This window comes from Diadema setosum, chromosome 11 (assembly GCF_964275005.1).
Source record: "Diadema setosum chromosome 11, eeDiaSeto1, whole genome shotgun sequence".
Lineage (NCBI taxonomy): Eukaryota > Metazoa > Echinodermata > Echinoidea > Diadematoida > Diadematidae > Diadema > Diadema setosum.
In genome coordinates this window covers 13,594,113-13,614,096 of record NC_092695.1, presented here as the reverse complement: position 1 = coordinate 13,614,096, position 19,984 = coordinate 13,594,113, and the positions used below count along the sequence as shown (strand labels likewise).

Sequence of the window (19,984 nt, the reverse complement as noted above, 5' to 3'; positions counted from 1 at the left end):
ATTGATTTTCCTTAAAATTAGAATGATTTTTCCAACCCAACCTCATCTTCGAAACTGTACTTTACGTGTATTACTATAGGCACTTCCGGGTTCAGTCTTCTGGTAGTCGACCTCTTTGCTAATGGCGGCGGGTCGTTCAATTGGCCCCGCTTCTGTATGCGAGCGCGCGCTCTATTACATATATAGAACCTCTTTGGTACACGCACACACAGTGCATGCATTTTTCTCTGGCTGTCCTCGAGTGGACGTGAGGTGGCGCTACACAACGCGGTTACCCGGGGTACTACGGCAACCCGGTGTAATGCGTGATGCATCATATCTGTATCAACATGCAGTCTTATAAAAAGGCATACATAATCACGAAAGCAGAACCCAACATAATAATCATTCACATAAGTCTTCTGTGTATAATTTACAGGTTCACGTAGCTGGCTATCTTTTGCTTTAACAAAATTATGAACACAACTTTCAATGTAACTGCTGTACTATTCAACATACCAATCTTTTTGAACATTAAACTTTCTTTGTTACTGTATGTGTTGAAATTTAAAAAAAAGTAATGAAACTTTAGCATTTTTATATTTACCTTCATCTTTGTTTTTTCCCCCATTTTTTATTGCTCCGCCACGAAGTGTCACCGGAGGCATTATTCTCTTTTAAGTTCAATATTTGTTTTTCATGAAAAGTTATGGCGGTGTTAACACGGTATTATCATGGATCTTGCGGTGCAAACACGGAGGATGCCGTTCTTTAAACGGTGAATGGCGTTTTGAACACGGTCCATTTCAAACCACCAAGACCGCCACGAAAAATTAAACATGTTTAATTTTTCTGGCGGTTCCCCGCGGTTCTCAGAGTTTATGGCGGATGAGTGACAGATGACCAGGGTTTGTGTACGGTGTGAACACGGTCTTTGACAGAGCACGGCGAATTGCTGAACCGCCATGAACCCCCATCTAAACTGGCGATGTGTGATCGCCCCTTTAGAGTCCCTGTTCATTTCTTACAAACCCTTTACACTCTTCACTTCCAACTCATTAATAACTTTTGAAAGGATGATGCTACTGCTTTGAAAGTTGGTATTAGCCATGAATAGAATGTATTAACGAAGGACGATAAATTATAGCTTAACCTGATAATCCCTTCATTGTTGTTGCTGTGAAGTTTTACATCCTGTTTTGGATAGACCCTATACTTCAGAGCCTCTTTTCGCAGTATACACTGTTCCAAAGTCTGTGCTGTCTTTCCACTCCAGTGTATTTAGATAGGTTAGGAGAGTCCATTTGAGTTGAGTTAACATCATTATAAAACTTAAAGTCTGCTCTATCAGAATCTCTTCTTAACTAAAAATTTATGTCTGGCGACTTTTTGCTGGTTTTGTGATACAAGGTCACATATTGTCCTTTGTATCTTAATAACAGAAACCGGGAAGTGTTACAATGTTTCATATAAATACATTTGTCTACACATACATTATGGTTCATGAATGTGGGGCATTGAGGGAATGGTACTTCAGCAGCAAAGCAAGTTTCGACCAAGTGCGTGGGTGCATAAAGGATATAAACAAGACATTAAACCAGAAGTACTGTACTTCACAGAAGACGTATGCAAAACAAAAAGTATTTCACAGATGCATGGTTGGCATTTGCAGCTGGCTTTATGCCACACTATGATACCAGAGATACAGGTTTTCCACATACATCAATATTGCACATTTCTCACACCTAAAAATATGAGGATATTCTACCAAATTTCACAGTGGGTTAACATGTGGAGAGGCTTTGAATTTATTGCAAATCATTAAAAGAAGAAAACTGCAGTTACCATAGTTAGAATTGAAATACTTGTAGCTGACTGGTTGATGCCCAGCTACACGTACTACTATGGTCACAGCACTTTCTGTAGTTAACAACAACTTCAAAACTCTTATGCAATGGGGTCCCACATCTATACTATCCCCATGAAACTGAACTGTGTCACCAGAGTATTCTGGCATGACATTAGATTACACTTCATCAAATGCCCCTGGAAGTAAGGTTTAATTTGCAAATTTTGGGCAAAAGACTTTGATCATGGAAACTAGTGCATATCTCCCTAATAATTACAGATCGACCTCAATTATCCGGCCATGTCGGGACTGGCGTTCATCCGGATAAGCGAATTGGCCGGATATGGGAGACACAATGTTAATGTATAGAGCTGCCGTTCAAGCTGCCGTGCCAGTGCACTGGCAGCTAGGCAGGTAGCGTACCCCGCAATGGTGGTGTAATCTATGCTAGCCTGTGCAAAATTGTAGTCCCTCCTCCACAAAAATAAAGTATATCTTTATGTGAAAATCATACATGTTTTACCTCCTTAGATATTGAGAAACCTATCATGCACATCTTATGAAATTAGTGAAATAGATCCATGAAAGTCACTGTTTTTTCTCAATTTTTGGATGAAGAAAAAAAAAAAAAATCCTTCACTGCGTAAATGCGTCCGGATAATAGAGATTTCCGGATAAAAGGAGGCCGGATAATCGAGGTCAAACTGTACACACATACTGATGTCACAACAAACTTGTCAACAGACAACCAGATAGACAAAATGACAGAGAGAGAGAGTGAGAAGAGATGTACAAAGAACTCACCCATCTTCTCCTTCTGTGCCTTCCCAATTGAGGTTGATTGCATATGGTGTCAGGTCCGTCACAGTGAAGTCCCGTACCCGAAATGTTGGTGACAGGATGGCACACTAGAAAATGTTAGGCACACCATGAACAGTACAGAAATGTTATTATAAAATCATACCATCATCACAACTCAGCATTCATTGTTCATTCATTAGTTACAAAAGAAAAAAAAAAACAGACAAATTTTCTGCAAAATCTGTTTTGTACACATTGCAGTGTTACTGACTGTGATGGGGCAAACTGCACTGTTTGGTTTACAATACTAGTATGTTAAGAATGTAGCTGAATCCCATTCAGATGCCTTCATTCGCTGGTTTTACACATGGCTACATGTTTAAGATACACTGTACGACACAACAAATGCATGGGAACAGTCAATGTCTGTTAAAGCAATAGCCAACTACACAACAAAATTATGACATGCAGTGCTCAGTTTTGAAGGATTTATTCAGCTGAGATACGTGGAATACAATCTATCTACTTCACAGCAGCAATCAGACCATGCCAATCTTCATTGGGTTCAAGAAACCAAGACAGAAAGACATCCAGTCTAGTCCTGAGGAGGACCAGGCAGCTAATGCCCACTGTCAGGGTTTCCCTGCTGGCTGAGGTACCCCCATCCCAGCCCCTCCAGATCACCTCAGGGTTGTCAGTAAAACACTGACATGTTAGAGGTAACCATTAGGAGGAACTGAAGGTAGAGGTCACACCACAGCAAAGCTCAGAGAATGGATTGACTTTCACATCATTTTGCTCTTCATATTCTTTTTTTTTTTTTAAATCTCAAGCTCACATCGAAGTAAGACTTGCCTCATTGAGTTCATAATCTTCAAGTCAAAAACTATATATTAATAATAGTAATTATCATAATGATGATGATGATAATAAAAATAAATAATAAAGAAATAATTATTGTAAATACACATATTTCAAATATGTACATTCGTTGTCACTGCACAGAAAATACATGTAAAGGTAGTGCCATGGAATCTGTTTGAGACAGAGAGAGAGAGATAGAGAGAGATAGAACCCTAAAATCTGTCACTTGTACTTTCCTGTATGTAATGGCTATAGCTTAAAGGGACATTCCAGATGATTTTCATAATTTCACATCATGCAGTACATAAATCGACAACTCCATGTATAGATTTGTGGAATTTATTGTGGTTCTTGAGCAGAGAAACAATACTTTGAAAAACCTTAAACAAATTACACTGAACAAGGATGATGACATAGGAGGTTCACATATTTCAGAAATGTAGCAGTGTAATTCCATTACAATACCGCTTGCTTGCGACTTCACCTGTGTATAATCTATGCATGCCTTCTTCTTTTGTTCTGCTTCCTTGAGCCCCAACTCGTGCATTCTTATGGTGTCTCTGCCATGTCATCATCCTTGTTCATTGCAATTTGTCCTAAATTTTGAAAATATTCTTATTCTTCATCCCAGTTATGACAAATTCTGAAACTCTGTCCTCAGTATAACTAATTTATAGTTGTTCAAATGTAAAAATCTGAAAATCATCCGGAGGTCTCCTTTAAGATATGCTACGACACGCCACAATCAAACCTCAACAAGATACACCTTTTTCCATAATAATAGACCATTTCTGTATTGTATCACAATTCGTGGAGGTCTCTTTTCCTACTGTCTAGTACCAAACCATTTCATTCACCTCCTCCCTCCAATTAAGTTTCTAAGGTAGGAATTCACTTAGCTGTTTGTAGGTAAGGCAAGCCTCCAGCAAACTTTGTGGTTATTAAAGAAAACTTTTGTGAACAATGCACGTACAGAATCTAATAACATTACCGAAATGGTCCACTGATTAAAGATACTGGACTTCATCACAGCCTAAAATGGTGTATTACACCATTTTAGGCTGTGGTGAAGTGTGGGACATATCACACCATACCACCGACACGCTTGAACATCACCAACAAAATCAGACTTTGTACAATGCTTATACCTGTACCCATTTATCTTTCAGATTTTGTTTTGACAGACCTTCATAAACAGGATTGGTATGTCCCATGGAACTGATAACATATCTTATCAATCCTTCAAAAAGAAAATTACCTTCTCAAGCCAGTGCCACCAAAAACAAAAAACAAAAAAACAAAAAACAAAAAACAAAAGCAAAAGCAAGGCAAACAAACAAAAACTTCTTGGTTGCATTATTCTTTCTGTCAGCAGCTGGTGTTTATGACACAAAACATTGAATCTCAAATGTGCCATCATTCTAGTTATTCCTAAATACAGCCACCACACTTGTACTAGCTTTAGAGCGCAAGCTGCTTTCGGGATTGACAGAGTTCAGTGCATCACTGGACTACACTGTACTTCCCTTATAACAAAGTCCTCTGGACCAGCGATTTTATTTTTTTTTTTCATTTTCTTTTATTTTTCATTTTTTTGTGATACCGAGATTTTGTAAAAGAACAGTATAGTGTATAAACATATAAAGATGATAATTTTGGGACCTGAATTTTGATTTTGTTTGAACAAAAATTTTGTCATTACCATGTTAATTATAACGGGAGTGCAATGTATGTATGGTGTTGTCTGGCAAGCAAATCTTGGTCTACTTACAAATATTCCTTCATACACTTACTTTCCAAGGCAAGTAAAGGCTTTGAACATCCATGGGTATACTTTGTCATACATTTCCTAAATCTTCTTCATGATGACGAGTGTTCACGCTTATAATTTGGGTGAGTATATCATAAAAATGATGGTCCTGCTCAAACACTGTCTTATCCCATATCAGAATTCCTGTGCATGACAGTCCATACTACACAAATGTGGTGACAGTGTCATTTTTGTGCTACCTGTGTGTTCGTTCACAAGTGGCAAATCGTAAAAAGCGATAGAGACACGGTCACAAGCAAAATGAGTTCACCTATTCATCATGTATCACATTTGTATGTTTGTGAAGGGGAAGCCCCAACTTTGAAGCACTGCGCTCATGAGGGAGGATATCTCACCTGAAGAGCGCAACCTCTGGCAACTGCCTCATCCTGGTTAAGGGTGGTGCTGCATTCCTTCTTGAACACTTTCTTGATCGTCTCTTTGATGGATGGGATTCGACTTGAGCCACCAACGATCTCAACTGAGTGGATGTCCTCTGGCTTCAACTCTGAACAGTTTGAAGGTAAAGGAGGATGCACACCAAGATGCATTATTATACAAATGATGCACAGGATAGAGTGCGTGAGCTACGCCTCCACTAACGCCACGAAATAATCATGTGCATCAAATGTTTTATAAAATGGGTCGAAAATTCGAAAACTAACAGCATTTTTCACGTACCTTTGTGGGTCAAGACGTCCGACGATGTTCGTCTCAAACATTTACGCACGTCGCACTCGGAAATCCCGCACATACAGTATAAGTATGATGGGGGGTGGGGTTTCCGGACACTGTTACCACATGAAAACTTACTTATTTTACATAGAATATGCACCCTTTACCTTAAAGACTTGATATAGACTCCTCATATTATATATGATATAGACTCCACACTTTTAACTGTTCGTTATTATCAAGCACATCAGAAGCTTTTGCAGCGCAGAAGAATATATGTCTATAGGTTTTGCGCTTTATAAATTGATATTATTAATATTAATTAATATAGGCCTACTAGACAACATACTCTGAAAACGGCATGAGAATTAACCTGCTAAATCGTTGGATTTGCCCTTCAAAGTGACTCCATGTACGCGTCCGGTCCCACAACGCTTGGTCTACTGTACTGTGCAAAGTGTACGTATAATTAAGAGTATACGTACGCCACACATCATGTTATGCACAAGGGAAGAAAGGCCGACCGGCCGGCAGCCCAAACTAGAAGTTGTTTACAGGATTGACAGTGCGTACTGTATGCATGCAATTCAAAGGAGCCGCTGCGCGCACAGACGATCGGCAATAGGATTTAACACGCAGTGCGATGGGACTAGAATAACCAAAGCACACGTGACTCATTTCAGCGCTTCCTATTGGTTACATTCTTGAATCCATTTTATAAAATCCAATCAGCTGAATTAAACAGTTTTGGTGATCATGCAATACCATGACCTGGTAAATCCTTTTATTGCTTTAAATGGAATTTTCTAAGGTCTGTGGTGTTTTGAATATGGAAATGCATAAACACTAGAAAGTTAGCAAAGAGACATGTGGTACACAAAGAAGTACCATGGCCATGCGTGTGCATAAGGTCACAGAAGAGGTCTCCATTTAAAAGCAAGTCATAACGGTCAAGATTCCTTGAGGACACTTTGAGTTTGTGATGAGCCATACTCACTTGTTTGTTCTAGCACAGATCGGAGCGGTCCCTCAACACGTTTTAACAGGTCTCCAGCAAGACCCTCAAAGTCAGACCTAAGAAAATAGACAGGAGTGAGAGAATAAATATAATACCATTGGAAGAATTCAGGGCAATCTTGAAAAATAATCTCTTTTTATCAAATTACACTTAGTTTACTTGATCAAAACAGTACAATATACTCTGTACTTTACACTGAGTCTGAAAAAAAAACAACAATTTTGTTTTTTTGGACAAAAGTAAGCAAAAATACAATACAAGTAGAAATGAAGCAAAATGTTGACATTTGAGATTTTTCACAGTAGCTGAGTCACATTGAAAGCGATTATCACAGCAAAACAGCCATTCGGTTTTCAGGATTTTAGTTATCACAATGGTAGTCCTGGTAATCATACAAATTCATGCTTCTTCAGAACAAATTTTCTTATATTTCCCTCCAGTTTCTCGAAGCCCACCTCTTCATCTTTCCAGAAACATCACGGTCATTCATGATACACTCGATGTTCATAGAGATTTCGGTGGCATTGGCACTCATCAATTTCTTTAGCTTGTCACACTCCGTTAGGAGTCGCAGCCATGCCCTCATGTTAGACTTGACATCCAGTTTGTAGCGAGTCTTAAATTCCTCTGCAAAGTGCTCAGCAAGCAGCCAGTCAAAGTCACGGCCACCAAGTTGCCTGTCAGATGCATTTGCCAAAACCTGCAGATGCAGAAAATGGAGAGTACTGGATCTTTGCTCATGATGTAACTAACAGCCACGCTTTGTGTTTACTGAAGGGATGGTTTGCTAATTGTGAATTCAATTCATCATGAATATGTATTCTTTATGTTATGTATACGTCATATATTTAGCGAGTCTAAATTTTCATGAATTGGGACTTTTCGACAATTTCTCAAGTAGTCAAATTTGCGATTATGGAGTATGGTACTGAATGGAGAAATGTATACATGCACGTCACATTCATATCGGGATCAGAGTCAATATTTTCATGTTTCTATCAATTCAGGAATAGCTCCCGACTCACGAAATTTGCGAAAATAAAAACCTCTAAAAATATTTGGCGCATACAGTACTTTGCATGATCTCTGTTTATTACTATTAATATAAATGTAAAGCTGAAAAATCATGATTTGATTGGCTTCAAAATCTTGACTGTAGTAGTCTAATGTGTACCCTGTTTCAATAAATGTCACCATAGACTCACTCCTATTGTTTAATGTAATTCATTTATATGTTGGGATCAACAGTACAATTCTTGCATCTTATACTCTGTAAGTATAAAAGTTTTAATTTTTCCTTCTTTTTATTGTAGACTGTAAGATTTATGACAGGGCAGACAGACAGCTTGGAAATAATTGCAGATAAAACATGTACTAGTATCTCCCTGGCATCATAATGCTACAATGATAGTCAAACAATGGCAAAATAGCAGACTTGCCCAATTAAGCCCCAGTCTTGACTATTTACTGAATACTAGTAGATTTGTAGGAGGTGGAGTTCAATAAGCCCATACACTGCCTGGGCAGGATTTATTGCATTGAAAGGCTTCCTCTGTTTTAGCTAGCAGTTCAGTATAAATGGAGACATGACCAATTAGTTATGCAGGCAATCCTAGTTTTTGCCACAGCTTACATGGGATTTCTCTCTCTCCTATTTCTTCTCATAAGGCTTCATACCCAATTACGTCAATGCCATCCAATGCTAGTAAATTATCACACAAGCTATCAGGCATAAATATGTAAAACAGCACCACACACACACACACATATATTCAGAGACACCATACCTTTAATTTGCCCTTATTGAAAGCAGTAACTGAAACCTGAAGGGAGGCATGGCCACAATCTACAAACACTACATTGCGGGGCTTTTCCTCTGGAGCTGGGAGGTCCTGCTTGTAGATGCCATATGCCAGGGCCACTATCAATCAGAAGAGAAAGATGCAGTTAGTAATGTGCTCCAATAATGTTAAGTTGGGGTAGCTTTCAAGGGCTTTGAGAGCACTAGGTAGAAACGCTCCATCATTTGCATTGTGGAATTTCTTCTGTATTTTGACATTTTAATTGAAATTTTAATTGAATTGTCATTTAATGACCATTTGAGACAAAGCTGTCATAGAGCTAGTGGTGATGTTATCACCTCACAAGTACCCTACTGTCCAGCACATAAATCTTAAGGGGCAAAAATGGTTTTGAACAATGCATAAACTGTATTAGTTACGATGACAATTTACAATGTAGATGAGAGCAAAATCAAGCAGTCATGGCTTGTTAAGGGAGAGGGATTATTTCTGAGATAACAGACCAAGAAAACTTTTTTTTAAACCCACATAAGTGCGACATTTCTATGCTTTGGTAGAACATGTTTGCAAATTATACTTTTTAACATTTATTGTTCGCAATTCATAAAGCAATATTATACAAAATATTTGTTTGCATTGCATTTCCCCCCACAGTCTCTTAGTCGCTAATTTCATCAGTGATTCTATAATGGGCCATACACTTTACACGATGACATTTCCTCTCTCACATAGGCATTTTTTTAAAATATATTCTGGTTTTGTGAAGACTTAATGACTTTGACTAGTTCTAACTCATCACCTTCTAATGTAAGGTATGCAGAATGAAGTGAAATACAAAGTTCCCAATCTACTGGCGACAATTTCTGCAGGAAAATGCCCCAGGAAGTGATGGGATATGTTTGTACCTGAACCCGAGGGAGGGTTGGGAGACAATGACATGTTTAGTGTTAGTACCCTACCTGCTGTAGTGTCACTGATGACCCTGAGACAGTTGAGTCCAGCAATCTCTGCAGCATGGAGAATACCTCTCCTCTCCAGATCAGTGTAATACTGGGGAACCTGTTGAGAGTGGTTGGTAATAATGACAGGTTGAGGCAAAGAGACATACAGGTACCCGTTGCCTGTGGATCCATAGCCCAGCTCATGAACAACAAAGCACCACTAAGAATAAGTTCCAAGTTGTAATGGTTTAAGCACGATTCCTTGTTGTTTTGTCATGCTATTTCAGTCTGCTGCTAGTCTCATTTCAGATCTCTATCACCTGGAAAACTTAACTGTGGTGCTGCCCACACATGACTTGTTGTCTCTGTCTACTGATAAACATTCACTTTCCATGTCACACATGTACTGTAAAAGTGTTTACTTTGACACATACTTATAATACACATGAATACGGGGGGGGGGGGATGGTGGGGAAAAATCCTTTCAGCAATTTTGCTGAGAACTAACAATGCTATAAAATCTCCACATTATCATTAATTCTAGTGTATCATGATGATTTGACAAAACTTGTCTTATAAAGGACACCTTATATTTCTCTTAATGGCACATCAATCACTTGGGAAAATTCATTACAAGATCATCGACATCATTTAGAATTTTCCTGAAGCACCTACTGCTTACTTACCGAGATCACACAATCCACCACCTTCCTTTGTAAATTCACTTCAGATGTCTCCTTGAGTTTGGTCAGGAGCATGGCGTAAACCTGCTCTGGTGTGAACGTCTCCTGCTCACCAAGGTACTGTACCTGTTCATACAAAAATCACAGTAAAGGGTTATCCTGACCAGCAGAAATCACAGATATATGTACTGTAAACGCACAGAAAGTTATCCCCTCATGCACATGCTCAGAGCAATACACAGGACATACATGTTTTGTGAAAGTACCTGAAATGAAATGCCAAATTATACATGAATGACCTGCGAATTTCACATGGAGTTTGAATCAATGAACCTCATTACCACTTAATGTCAAAGAAACATCAAAATATACTTGGTGAAATCTTTATAATTTCATAATTCATTCCTTTTTATTTCAATTAAAACTATAAATGTTTAAGAATTTCATGCAAGTGCATTAAAATCATGTGAAGCACTGACTCCATCACATGACCTAATCTGCATATGAATTGTGACCAACATCAGTTTCAAGAAAATATCTAAAATGTGAAATATATGACAAATAAAACCTTCAAAACTGGAAAATATCCCAACTTTCTCCTTCATTACAGATTTTTAGTGAAACTTCTCACATTTTGCTACTTAAATTTCTCTCTATTTATTACAGTGAACTCAAACATGGAGTGGCTCATTTCAGAGATTTTGTTATTCGTCCTATGGATTGCTATACTCTTTGAAATTATTATCTAAAGTGATAATCTCAGTTTGAACACCCTTTACAGGAAAACAAGGTGCTAGTGTTTGAATTGAAATAGTGGAATGTAGGATTAATATGTTGTTTGTGCCCTTAAGCCAGATAACAGTGAAAAGACTTTACCTGCAGGCCCACTTTGCCATCTTTAAGCTTTGTGACTTTGTAAGGGACACGCTCAACATCCGTCTTTACAGAGGGGTCATCAAACCTCCTTGCGATGAACCGCTTGAATTGTGATACTGTGTTCTTGAAGTTTGTGATGGCCTGTTAAAACAGAGCAAACATAGAGCAAAAATGGTGAAAATGGAATTTATGGCCCAGTATGTAAAATTGTACATCTAATTTCTTGTGACCTTTGACTTTGAGTTTCTACCTATCACCCTTTAAAGAAAATTTTTTTTTTTAAAAATTGCTTATTTATTCATTTCCATACTTGTTATCAGCTACATGTAAAATCACCATAAAACATTATATTAATATTAGGACTGCAGACCTGAAGCTTGCTACTTTCTGGCAAGGATGCTGTTAAGAGAAAATCAGGTAAATATCAAGATGGACAAGGATAGAGAAATATATGCTCAGATTTCAAAGAAAGTAGAATAGAAAAGAAATACTGAGGATGGATGTCATTTCTGCCAACCATATGGAATGGGGTGAAAGTGGAATGGGACAGGAAAAAAAGAGATTAAAGATAATATGAAGTTTTGGTACCTCAAAAGTTTCCCCGAATTTCCTTGTCTTAGTTTGTGTTTCAGGTTAAAGTACCTTTCATATAACTAACACTGTGAGACTTACTCGCCCCAAAGTGCTCTCATGTCTGAGTAATCATGCAATAATGGTTTCGTACCAGAGCCGCCGCCGTACGGCGGCGAGGACGGTGGCGATAGTACACGTATTGTACAAAACCATTATTGCATGATAACTGCGACCAGCAGCGTGCAGCCCCATACGCATAGCTAACTGCGACCAGCAGCCCCATACACATAGTATAATGGGGCTTCGCATTGTAGCATTCAGGATCATGACAGATTTAGTATCGCGGGTAAATATCAACTTAAAATCCAAAAATTTCTTCAATTTGAAGACTTACCAGTTAAGTTGAAGTATTGAAAACAGGCTTCGGGCAACGTTTGGTTTTGCCAATAGTCCCTTTCTGTTCGAATTGATGACTGAATGTGACTCGATCGAGAGGACCTTGGGAGAGCTACATGCACTGAATACCACGGCCAGCGCATGCGCACACAAACATCTTATCCATTCATGGATTTGAAATTTGTGCGCGTGTGATGTGCATGCGCTGGCCGTAGTATTCAGTGTATGTAGCTCTCCCAAGGTCCTCTCGACCGAGTCACATTCGGTCATCAATTCGAACAGAAAGGGACTATTGGCAGAACCAAACGTTGCCCAAAGCCTGTTTTCAATACTTCAACTTAATTGGTACAATAAGTCTTCAAATTGAAGAAATTTTTGGATCTTATTAAGATCCAAAAATTTCTTCAATTTGAAGACTTATTGTACCAATTAAGTTGAAGTATTGAAAACAGGCTTTGGGCAACAAGATCCAAAAATTTCTTCAATTTGAAGACTTATTGTACCAATTAAGTTGAAGTATTGAAAACAGGCTTTGGGCAACGTTTGGTTCTGCCAATAGTCCCTTTCTGTTCGAATTGATGACCGAATGTGACTCGGTCGAGAGGACCTTGGGAGAGCTACATACACTGAATACTACGGCCAGCGCATGCACATCACACGCGCACAAATTTCAAATCCATGAATGGATAAGATGTTTGTGTGCGCATGCGCTGGCCGTGGTATTCAGTGCATGTAGCTCTCCCAAGGTCCTCTCGATCGAGTCACATTCAGTCATCAATTCGAACAGAAAGGGACTATTGGCAAAACCAAACGTTGCCCGAAGCCTGTTTTCAATACTTCAACTTAACTGGTAAGTCTTCAAATTGAAGAAATTTTTGGATTTTAAGTTGATATTTACCCGCGATACTAAATCTGTCATGATCCTGAATGCTACAATGCGAAGCCCCATTACGCTATGGCAATGCATATGGGGCTGCTGGTCGCTATGTGTATGGGGCTGCTGGTCGCAGTTAATTGCATGATTACTAAGACATGAGAGCACTTTGGGGCGAGTAAGTCTCACAGTGTTAGTTATACGAAAGGTACTTTAACCTGAAACACAAACTAAGACAAGGAAATTCAGGGAAACTTTTGAGGTACCAAAACTTTATATAATCTTTAACCTAATGAAAAGCTGAATACATCACAAAACGAGAAACATTTGCATTGTAGGTCTATCTCACAAGCCCCGTTTTAATAGAACCTTGCTACCGCAACAAGGTCTGGGTAGCGTAGTACAGTTAATTTTTTTTTTTTTTTACCCTGCTTGTTAAAACAGTCCCCGCAACATGTTGCTCGGATGATGTCGTGGTAACTTTTGTTAAATTGTACCCTAGTCACCTATGGTAATTACTGCAATATTACCCTAACATTACCACAGTAACCCTTCTGTTAGAATGCAACTGTGGTAACATTCCTCTGATACACTCAGCACACACACACAACATTGCAGACAGAGAATGATTGAGATACTGCTCATCAATCACATGCATGGATTGTAACCACTGCTCTCTATGTAGTTGAGATCAGTGATTGTAACCACATTTTGTTTATTGAAACATGTCACTGGCTGGTGGATCGGGTCTCTTACAAGGGGGCTATAGACAGGGCTTCACAGAGTATGTCTCAAGTTTTTATAAATAAATCTATGCAACTATTGATTCATTTGTCTCTAAGTAGATATTTTCCACAAAACAGGAACCTCATCAAGACAAGCACACATACATTTCTCTTCCAGAATGTGGCCTAAAATATATTTAAATTTCCCTGGTATTTTCATTGAGTATTCCTATGTATTCAAACACTTGTATTACAGTGTCACATGTACAATATCATATTGATCCTTTAGTTGTAATTTTTGTTGCCAGGCCCAACATAATTTTTTAGGTAAATCAATTTTGACCCTGATACACCCACCCCCCCCCCCCCAACCAACTACTGTATAAGCTATTATTTTCGCGAGGGTTTAATTTTCGCGAATTTCGCAAATTGCAGTTGGATCGCGAATTTAACAACACGCGAAATTGTCTCCATGCGCTTTGTTAATAGAGCATTAATGTAAGCGTCGGCATCGATTCGCAAAAACAACATCTCGCGAAAATGTCTATGACCTCGTCATTCGCGAAAATATCTGTACGTGAAAATAACGGCGTATACAGTAACTCTGATGCCTCCTCTAAAAACTTGACAGTCAAAGCCAAAGTGGCCATGACCCAAATCAAATGGAATTTCAGGTCTGAAATCCTAGCTCAGGATACTGCTTGAAAATGACATTTTTAAAGCCAAAGTACAGTAACCTTTGATCTTGACCTTCCATGATAATCATGTTAATACTAAATGGCAGTTATTTCTACCCTGTCTGACAACTTACACTACCTTGTACATCATTACCAGACATTCCTTGCTAAATGGAAATTATATTGTTCTGCAAAGTAGTGAACTTTGACCTGTCGACACTGTTATTCCATTTACCAATTTCCATTCTTCAAACTGAATTACATGATGTACAATGTGTCTATCACCAATGGACAGTCCTACATGATGGTACAGTTGGAAAATGTTATATTTCACCAAGGTTCTGTGCCATTTGATTGTTAACCTGCAGGTGTGCCAAAAATTGAATCAGTACAAGTATACATACTATACAAGATATCTCATGTAGCATATCTGACCATCAAAAGTAAACCATAACATAAAAAAAACTAGAGAAGCACTCTGAGAGCGCAGACCTCCGCCAAGCATGCAGCTCATTTCCACCACTGATCTTGTTCTTCCATTAGAGATCAGTGATTTCCACCCATACGTACTTATAGCATGTGCTGAAATTTGTGCCGATTTCCCAAAGCCTTTATTACGTCATAAACCCTCAGCTGCATGGCGCGCCTCGCTCTAGCAGTAAATAGAGCACGCACTTTAGTGCGCGCATGCAAACTTCAATATGCGCAGCCTGAACTCCCAAGTTCATTGACCCTACCTGCCAAAATGTCAAAAATCCTTTATAAATTCCCCCAAAATTCTCGGATTACTACCAAAAGTTAATCGATTGTTACTTGTATCATTCTAAACCTTTCCTGCAAGTTTCATCCAAATCCGTGCACAACTTTTTGAGTTACAGTATTTTGCACACGGACAAACACACAAACCAACGGTAACGAAAACATATTCTCCCCCCTTGGCGGAGGTAAAAAAGATTCTACAGCACATTGACTGTACTTCAGTACATTGATAAGTCAGTGAATTTTGTTACATTTTACTTATCCATGCAGTAGGTGACACACACAGTGATGTATTCTAAATCAACCCAATACAACAAGCTTGAACAAATTCACTTCAGTTGAGATGGATTCTTTTCTATTGATATCTGTACCAAAATTAACTTGGGGCTTTTTTTTTTTTAAACAACATGCACCATATTCGCCATACTGGAAAACAAAGTAATAAATTCAGGATACAGGCTACATGCCACCACAACCAAATCATAATCTTTCCAATCCAGGGTACTGCCTGTTTAACCTATACATATAACCATGTATGGGACTACACGTTGTATGCAATGTGCCAATGAGCAACTTTACACATCTTACGGACAATGCAACATTCCGCAATCGAGTGAGAACTTGCTTTTTGTCATCAGGTAGTACTAATCACTATCCTTTTATATTAAATGGGTTAGTCAAATACCGGTTAGTGATTGGCTAAACACAGTCATGTGATGGAGGAACATTCGTTACATGTACACTGTATGTTTGCCCATGGGAGAACATTTTTGTAATGTTCCCATGGGAGAACATTTTTGTAATGTTCTCCAATGGGAAAACATTTTCACGTAACAAATGACAGAAGGACCCGCGCACAGTGAATTTGGCTCTGCGCGAGCGATCGAGTGAGTTGTGCTGGTGGTTGACGTTGAGGTATTTGACTAACCCATATAAACAGATGATGACTTTTGTTGTCGGGAACATGTACCAAACGTTCCACCCTCAGGGTTTGAAATGCTATTTTAGGAGGCTATAAGTCCCTTGACTTCGTCTCGGGACTTATAACCTCCCTCAATAGCATTTCAACTCCTTCGGGTGGAACATTCGGTATGTTCCCTCCCCCGCCAGTCATCATCTATATAATGTTAAAGGCATTATTTACCAATTGCAGATGAAGCAAAAATCTAGATTTACATTGTAGTGCTTCAAAATGGTTCTAAATATGAGTTAGGGATAGAAACAACCAATGTAAACATTTGAATCAGTATAATCAATATAAGTATTGTGAAATAAACAAAATGTGAACAATAGTTATAAGAATGTTTCTAGGCTAAACCATCTACAGTTATGATTTAGTGAAAAAAATAGTGATATCTCCTTACATTTTAGGCCTTATTGCAAAATTTTTACATGGTAGAATGTTTTGTCATATACCTGACCTACTCATATGCATTAAATGTGGTATCTTGAACATTTTTAAAAATCACTGCTCCCAATGGTAAACAGTACCTTTAATTTTGAGGAGATTAAACACAAAGCCCTAAGGTACAGTTTACCATTGGGGAGCAGTGATTTAAAAAATGTTCCAAGTTATGACATTTGATCCATATGCATGTGTACAAAATAGGTCAGTTGTATTACACGGCAGGAACATGTGAATGAAAATTTAGATTAGGATAGCATCCAAGCACATTTTCCCTTTTCCCTCTCGAAAAAACTGTGGTGCAACTTACAAAGAACTGTGGCTTTATTGCTGGTGAACATGGTACAAATGTACTATGTTGATTTCCTACAGGGAAAGATTTTTGCTAGCACCCATCCTACCCTGCTGAGAATATTGCTACATCAGGTGGAAGGAGGCCCAAGGTTGAACTGCCCTATATTCCTCATATGCTTACATGTACATAAACAATTTACTCTTTAAAAACACACACACACACACACACACACACACAAACAAACAAACATGACACTCAACCACTGGGCAAGGGTAAATCATATAAATTTATATAAATATTTTATATCATTTGTAAATCATACAAAATACACAAAACAATAATTTCTAAACAGATACTAAAATGAAGCTGACTACCCACATCCTGAAAGATGGTGATTCTTTGATAGAAGCAGCTGATGATTTGCAAGCTGCAATTCAATCAATATCATGATCATGATTATTATAATCATTACTATCATCATTTTAACTGTTATTACACCTACATTAATTGTACTATTGTGAAGTTTGAAAATAATGTTAAAATTGATGATACAAAAAAAAAAATTGAGTTAGCACTAGCCAGTTTCTCATGTCTTAAACCATCACCCCTCACATTTTCCTTCATGTCATTTTTTAAGAAGCATCTTTTGTAGCATTATTCTTGCAGAGTGGGATGCAAATTACATTGTATATTGTAAACTTGAGCTTTGTCACAACCACATATGTGTGGCGCTCCGACAAAATGAGTCATAAGTCGCACGGGGAGTTTTCCCGTAATGAGCCGAAAATGAAGGGGAAGCACTACTCGGGTCGAAATTCTTTTATGACGGATTTTGATTCCTTTATGTTTTATCTGTTTGTACAGAAAATTTCAGCGTGTGAAAATGAGTACAAGTGTCCCAAATCACCGTTTTTCTGAGACAATTTTTTTTCGGTTACATTTTTTTCGAACGCTCGCCTTTGCGTTGCGTTTCGCACCTATTGTTCTTGCCAGATCGAGACTCCGCCTCCGTTGCTAGGGTGTATGCTAATGAGGCATTGCTCTTGACCCCTTTGAAGACAAAACAAAGCATGGTGCGCGCGGCGGCGTCGGCGGCCAAGCGGCGAGGGCTATAGAATTACGCAATAATAGTGAGCTGACCAAGGCTATTGATTGCATGACCAGCGAGTTTCGTTTGATACATGCACTCCATTTCAATGAGTGGTGATTAACATGACGCACAAATCGCACTGAAAAAAATAATTCCAACGAACGATCACGCAAAATTTATGATACTTTATCTATGAGCTAATACAATGATCACATATCGAACTCGAAACCTTTTTTATGCGTGTGTGTACTTTTACAACGGTTATTAATTGGCCTCATTAATGAATTTGTTCAAATAATCATAACTTTCGTTCCCTGGTATGTGACTTGCTGTTTTAAGTTCATCTCTGGAGATATAGTAGGGCCTAAGTTGTCAATTATTCTCGTTTTTACAAAGTCGACAATTTGTGTGATAATTCGCCAAATGTATGTAATGCGTACTATTATTTCCCTGGTTAATGAAACTTATTGCCTTATTACTTATGATGGTTTGGGCCGTGAGGGCATGGAGAGAAATAGGAAGACAAACATTATTAATGCCCATATAGCTCGTGTTCCCTTTGGAGGATATTCTGACTCTAGTCATCTGTGTATTTTTTTTTAGAAGTAGGACCTATTTGAGAAAGGGACAGAAAGCTGTGTCGCTACTCAAAAGTGTGCTTCTTCATTTTGTTTTGTTTTTTAATCAGAATGTTTGTAATGAAAGCTGTTTGCCGTGTATTGCGTGTAGCTGACATGTGAGAGGTCAAATCTGCAAAGAATTGGGACAATTGGGTTGGCTAACAGCTTTGCCAAGTAGCAGCGCTAATTGCCCATTGAATTGCGTATTCTGAGGAATTTCGAATGAAAGAACTCGGACGGCAATGTTCACGCCTTGTATCCGAGTAAACCCCGCATCAACGAAGCCTTAAACAATGAAAGGTAAACTTCCTGCTATCAAGGGGTGGATAATCACGCAACCAGTATTCTTTCTTCGCCATTGATAGCAGAATCAATGACGGAATGGAGCAACAGTGTTGGAGGATCGGCATTATGTCTGCTAATTTGTAAAGGAATTTTTCAGTCTCCTTTTGTGTTCAGAACCACAGTCAGTTACACTAACTTACTCTATCTCCTACAAGCTATCGTTACCATCTTAAAACGTGAATTTTATGAAAGGCTAAAAGTGATCACGGAATCAGTTCTTCCGCGTGACACATGCAGGCTTTTATAATAGCATACCAAGCTTAAATCGTTTACCTGTATAGAAAGGGCGGGGATACACACTTATCGCAATCATCCGGATTTGAGAGTGATACACTCTACTACTTTTCTTCATCTTTCCCCCGACAAAGACCATGGTAATTCAAAACAAACAAACAAATAAACAAACAAACAAACAAACAAACAAGCAGTTGATTTATATCAGAACGTAGAGATTTTTTTGTGTTTCATGTATGTATAGGTCATCTCTTGATGTATAGTAGGCATTTGTTGTCGTTTTTACAGCGTTTCCTAATAAATGCCTATAGCGAAAACCCAACAAAACTCCTATAGGAGGGAAGGGAACTTGAATTTAAATATCACATATTTTACAGAAATCAGACATGTAAATAAGGCAATCATATACATCCGCACGGCCCGAGTGTAATCTCTTACTATGATTATCAAACATGATCGCCTGCATTTACGTGCTTTTTTCTAATTTCTTGAACTTTGCCTCATTTTCTCTCTTTTTTTTAAACAATTGCTCGAAACATATAAAAATCGTAGCACAGTCTGCTATCCCACAACATAATATTCCATTTTATTTGTCACTTATTGTTGGTCGGGTGACGCCAAATGTTGGAATCTCGAGCGATGATACACGGCATTTTGTTTGTTGGTTTTCGTCTCATCGCTCAAAAGAATTTT

General features: G+C 38.4%; 1 protein-coding gene across 1 annotated transcript in view; it reads right to left on the bottom strand.

Moving 5' to 3' along the window:
- Positions 1-19,984, bottom strand: part of LOC140234851 (97 kDa heat shock protein-like) — a 68,908-nt gene that overhangs the window by 25,031 nt on the left and 23,893 nt on the right. Inside the window, exons 3-10 of the mRNA XM_072314897.1 lie at positions 11,299-11,439; positions 10,426-10,548; positions 9,758-9,857; positions 8,784-8,917; positions 7,452-7,696; positions 6,976-7,052; positions 5,660-5,811; positions 2,633-2,736 (exon numbers count right to left, since the gene is read on the bottom strand). Coding sequence (XP_072170998.1) covers positions 2,633-2,736; positions 5,660-5,811; positions 6,976-7,052; positions 7,452-7,696; positions 8,784-8,917; positions 9,758-9,857; positions 10,426-10,548; positions 11,299-11,439 — 1,076 coding nt within the window. The remainder of the gene's footprint in view (positions 1-2,632; positions 2,737-5,659; positions 5,812-6,975; positions 7,053-7,451; positions 7,697-8,783; positions 8,918-9,757; positions 9,858-10,425; positions 10,549-11,298; positions 11,440-19,984) is intronic.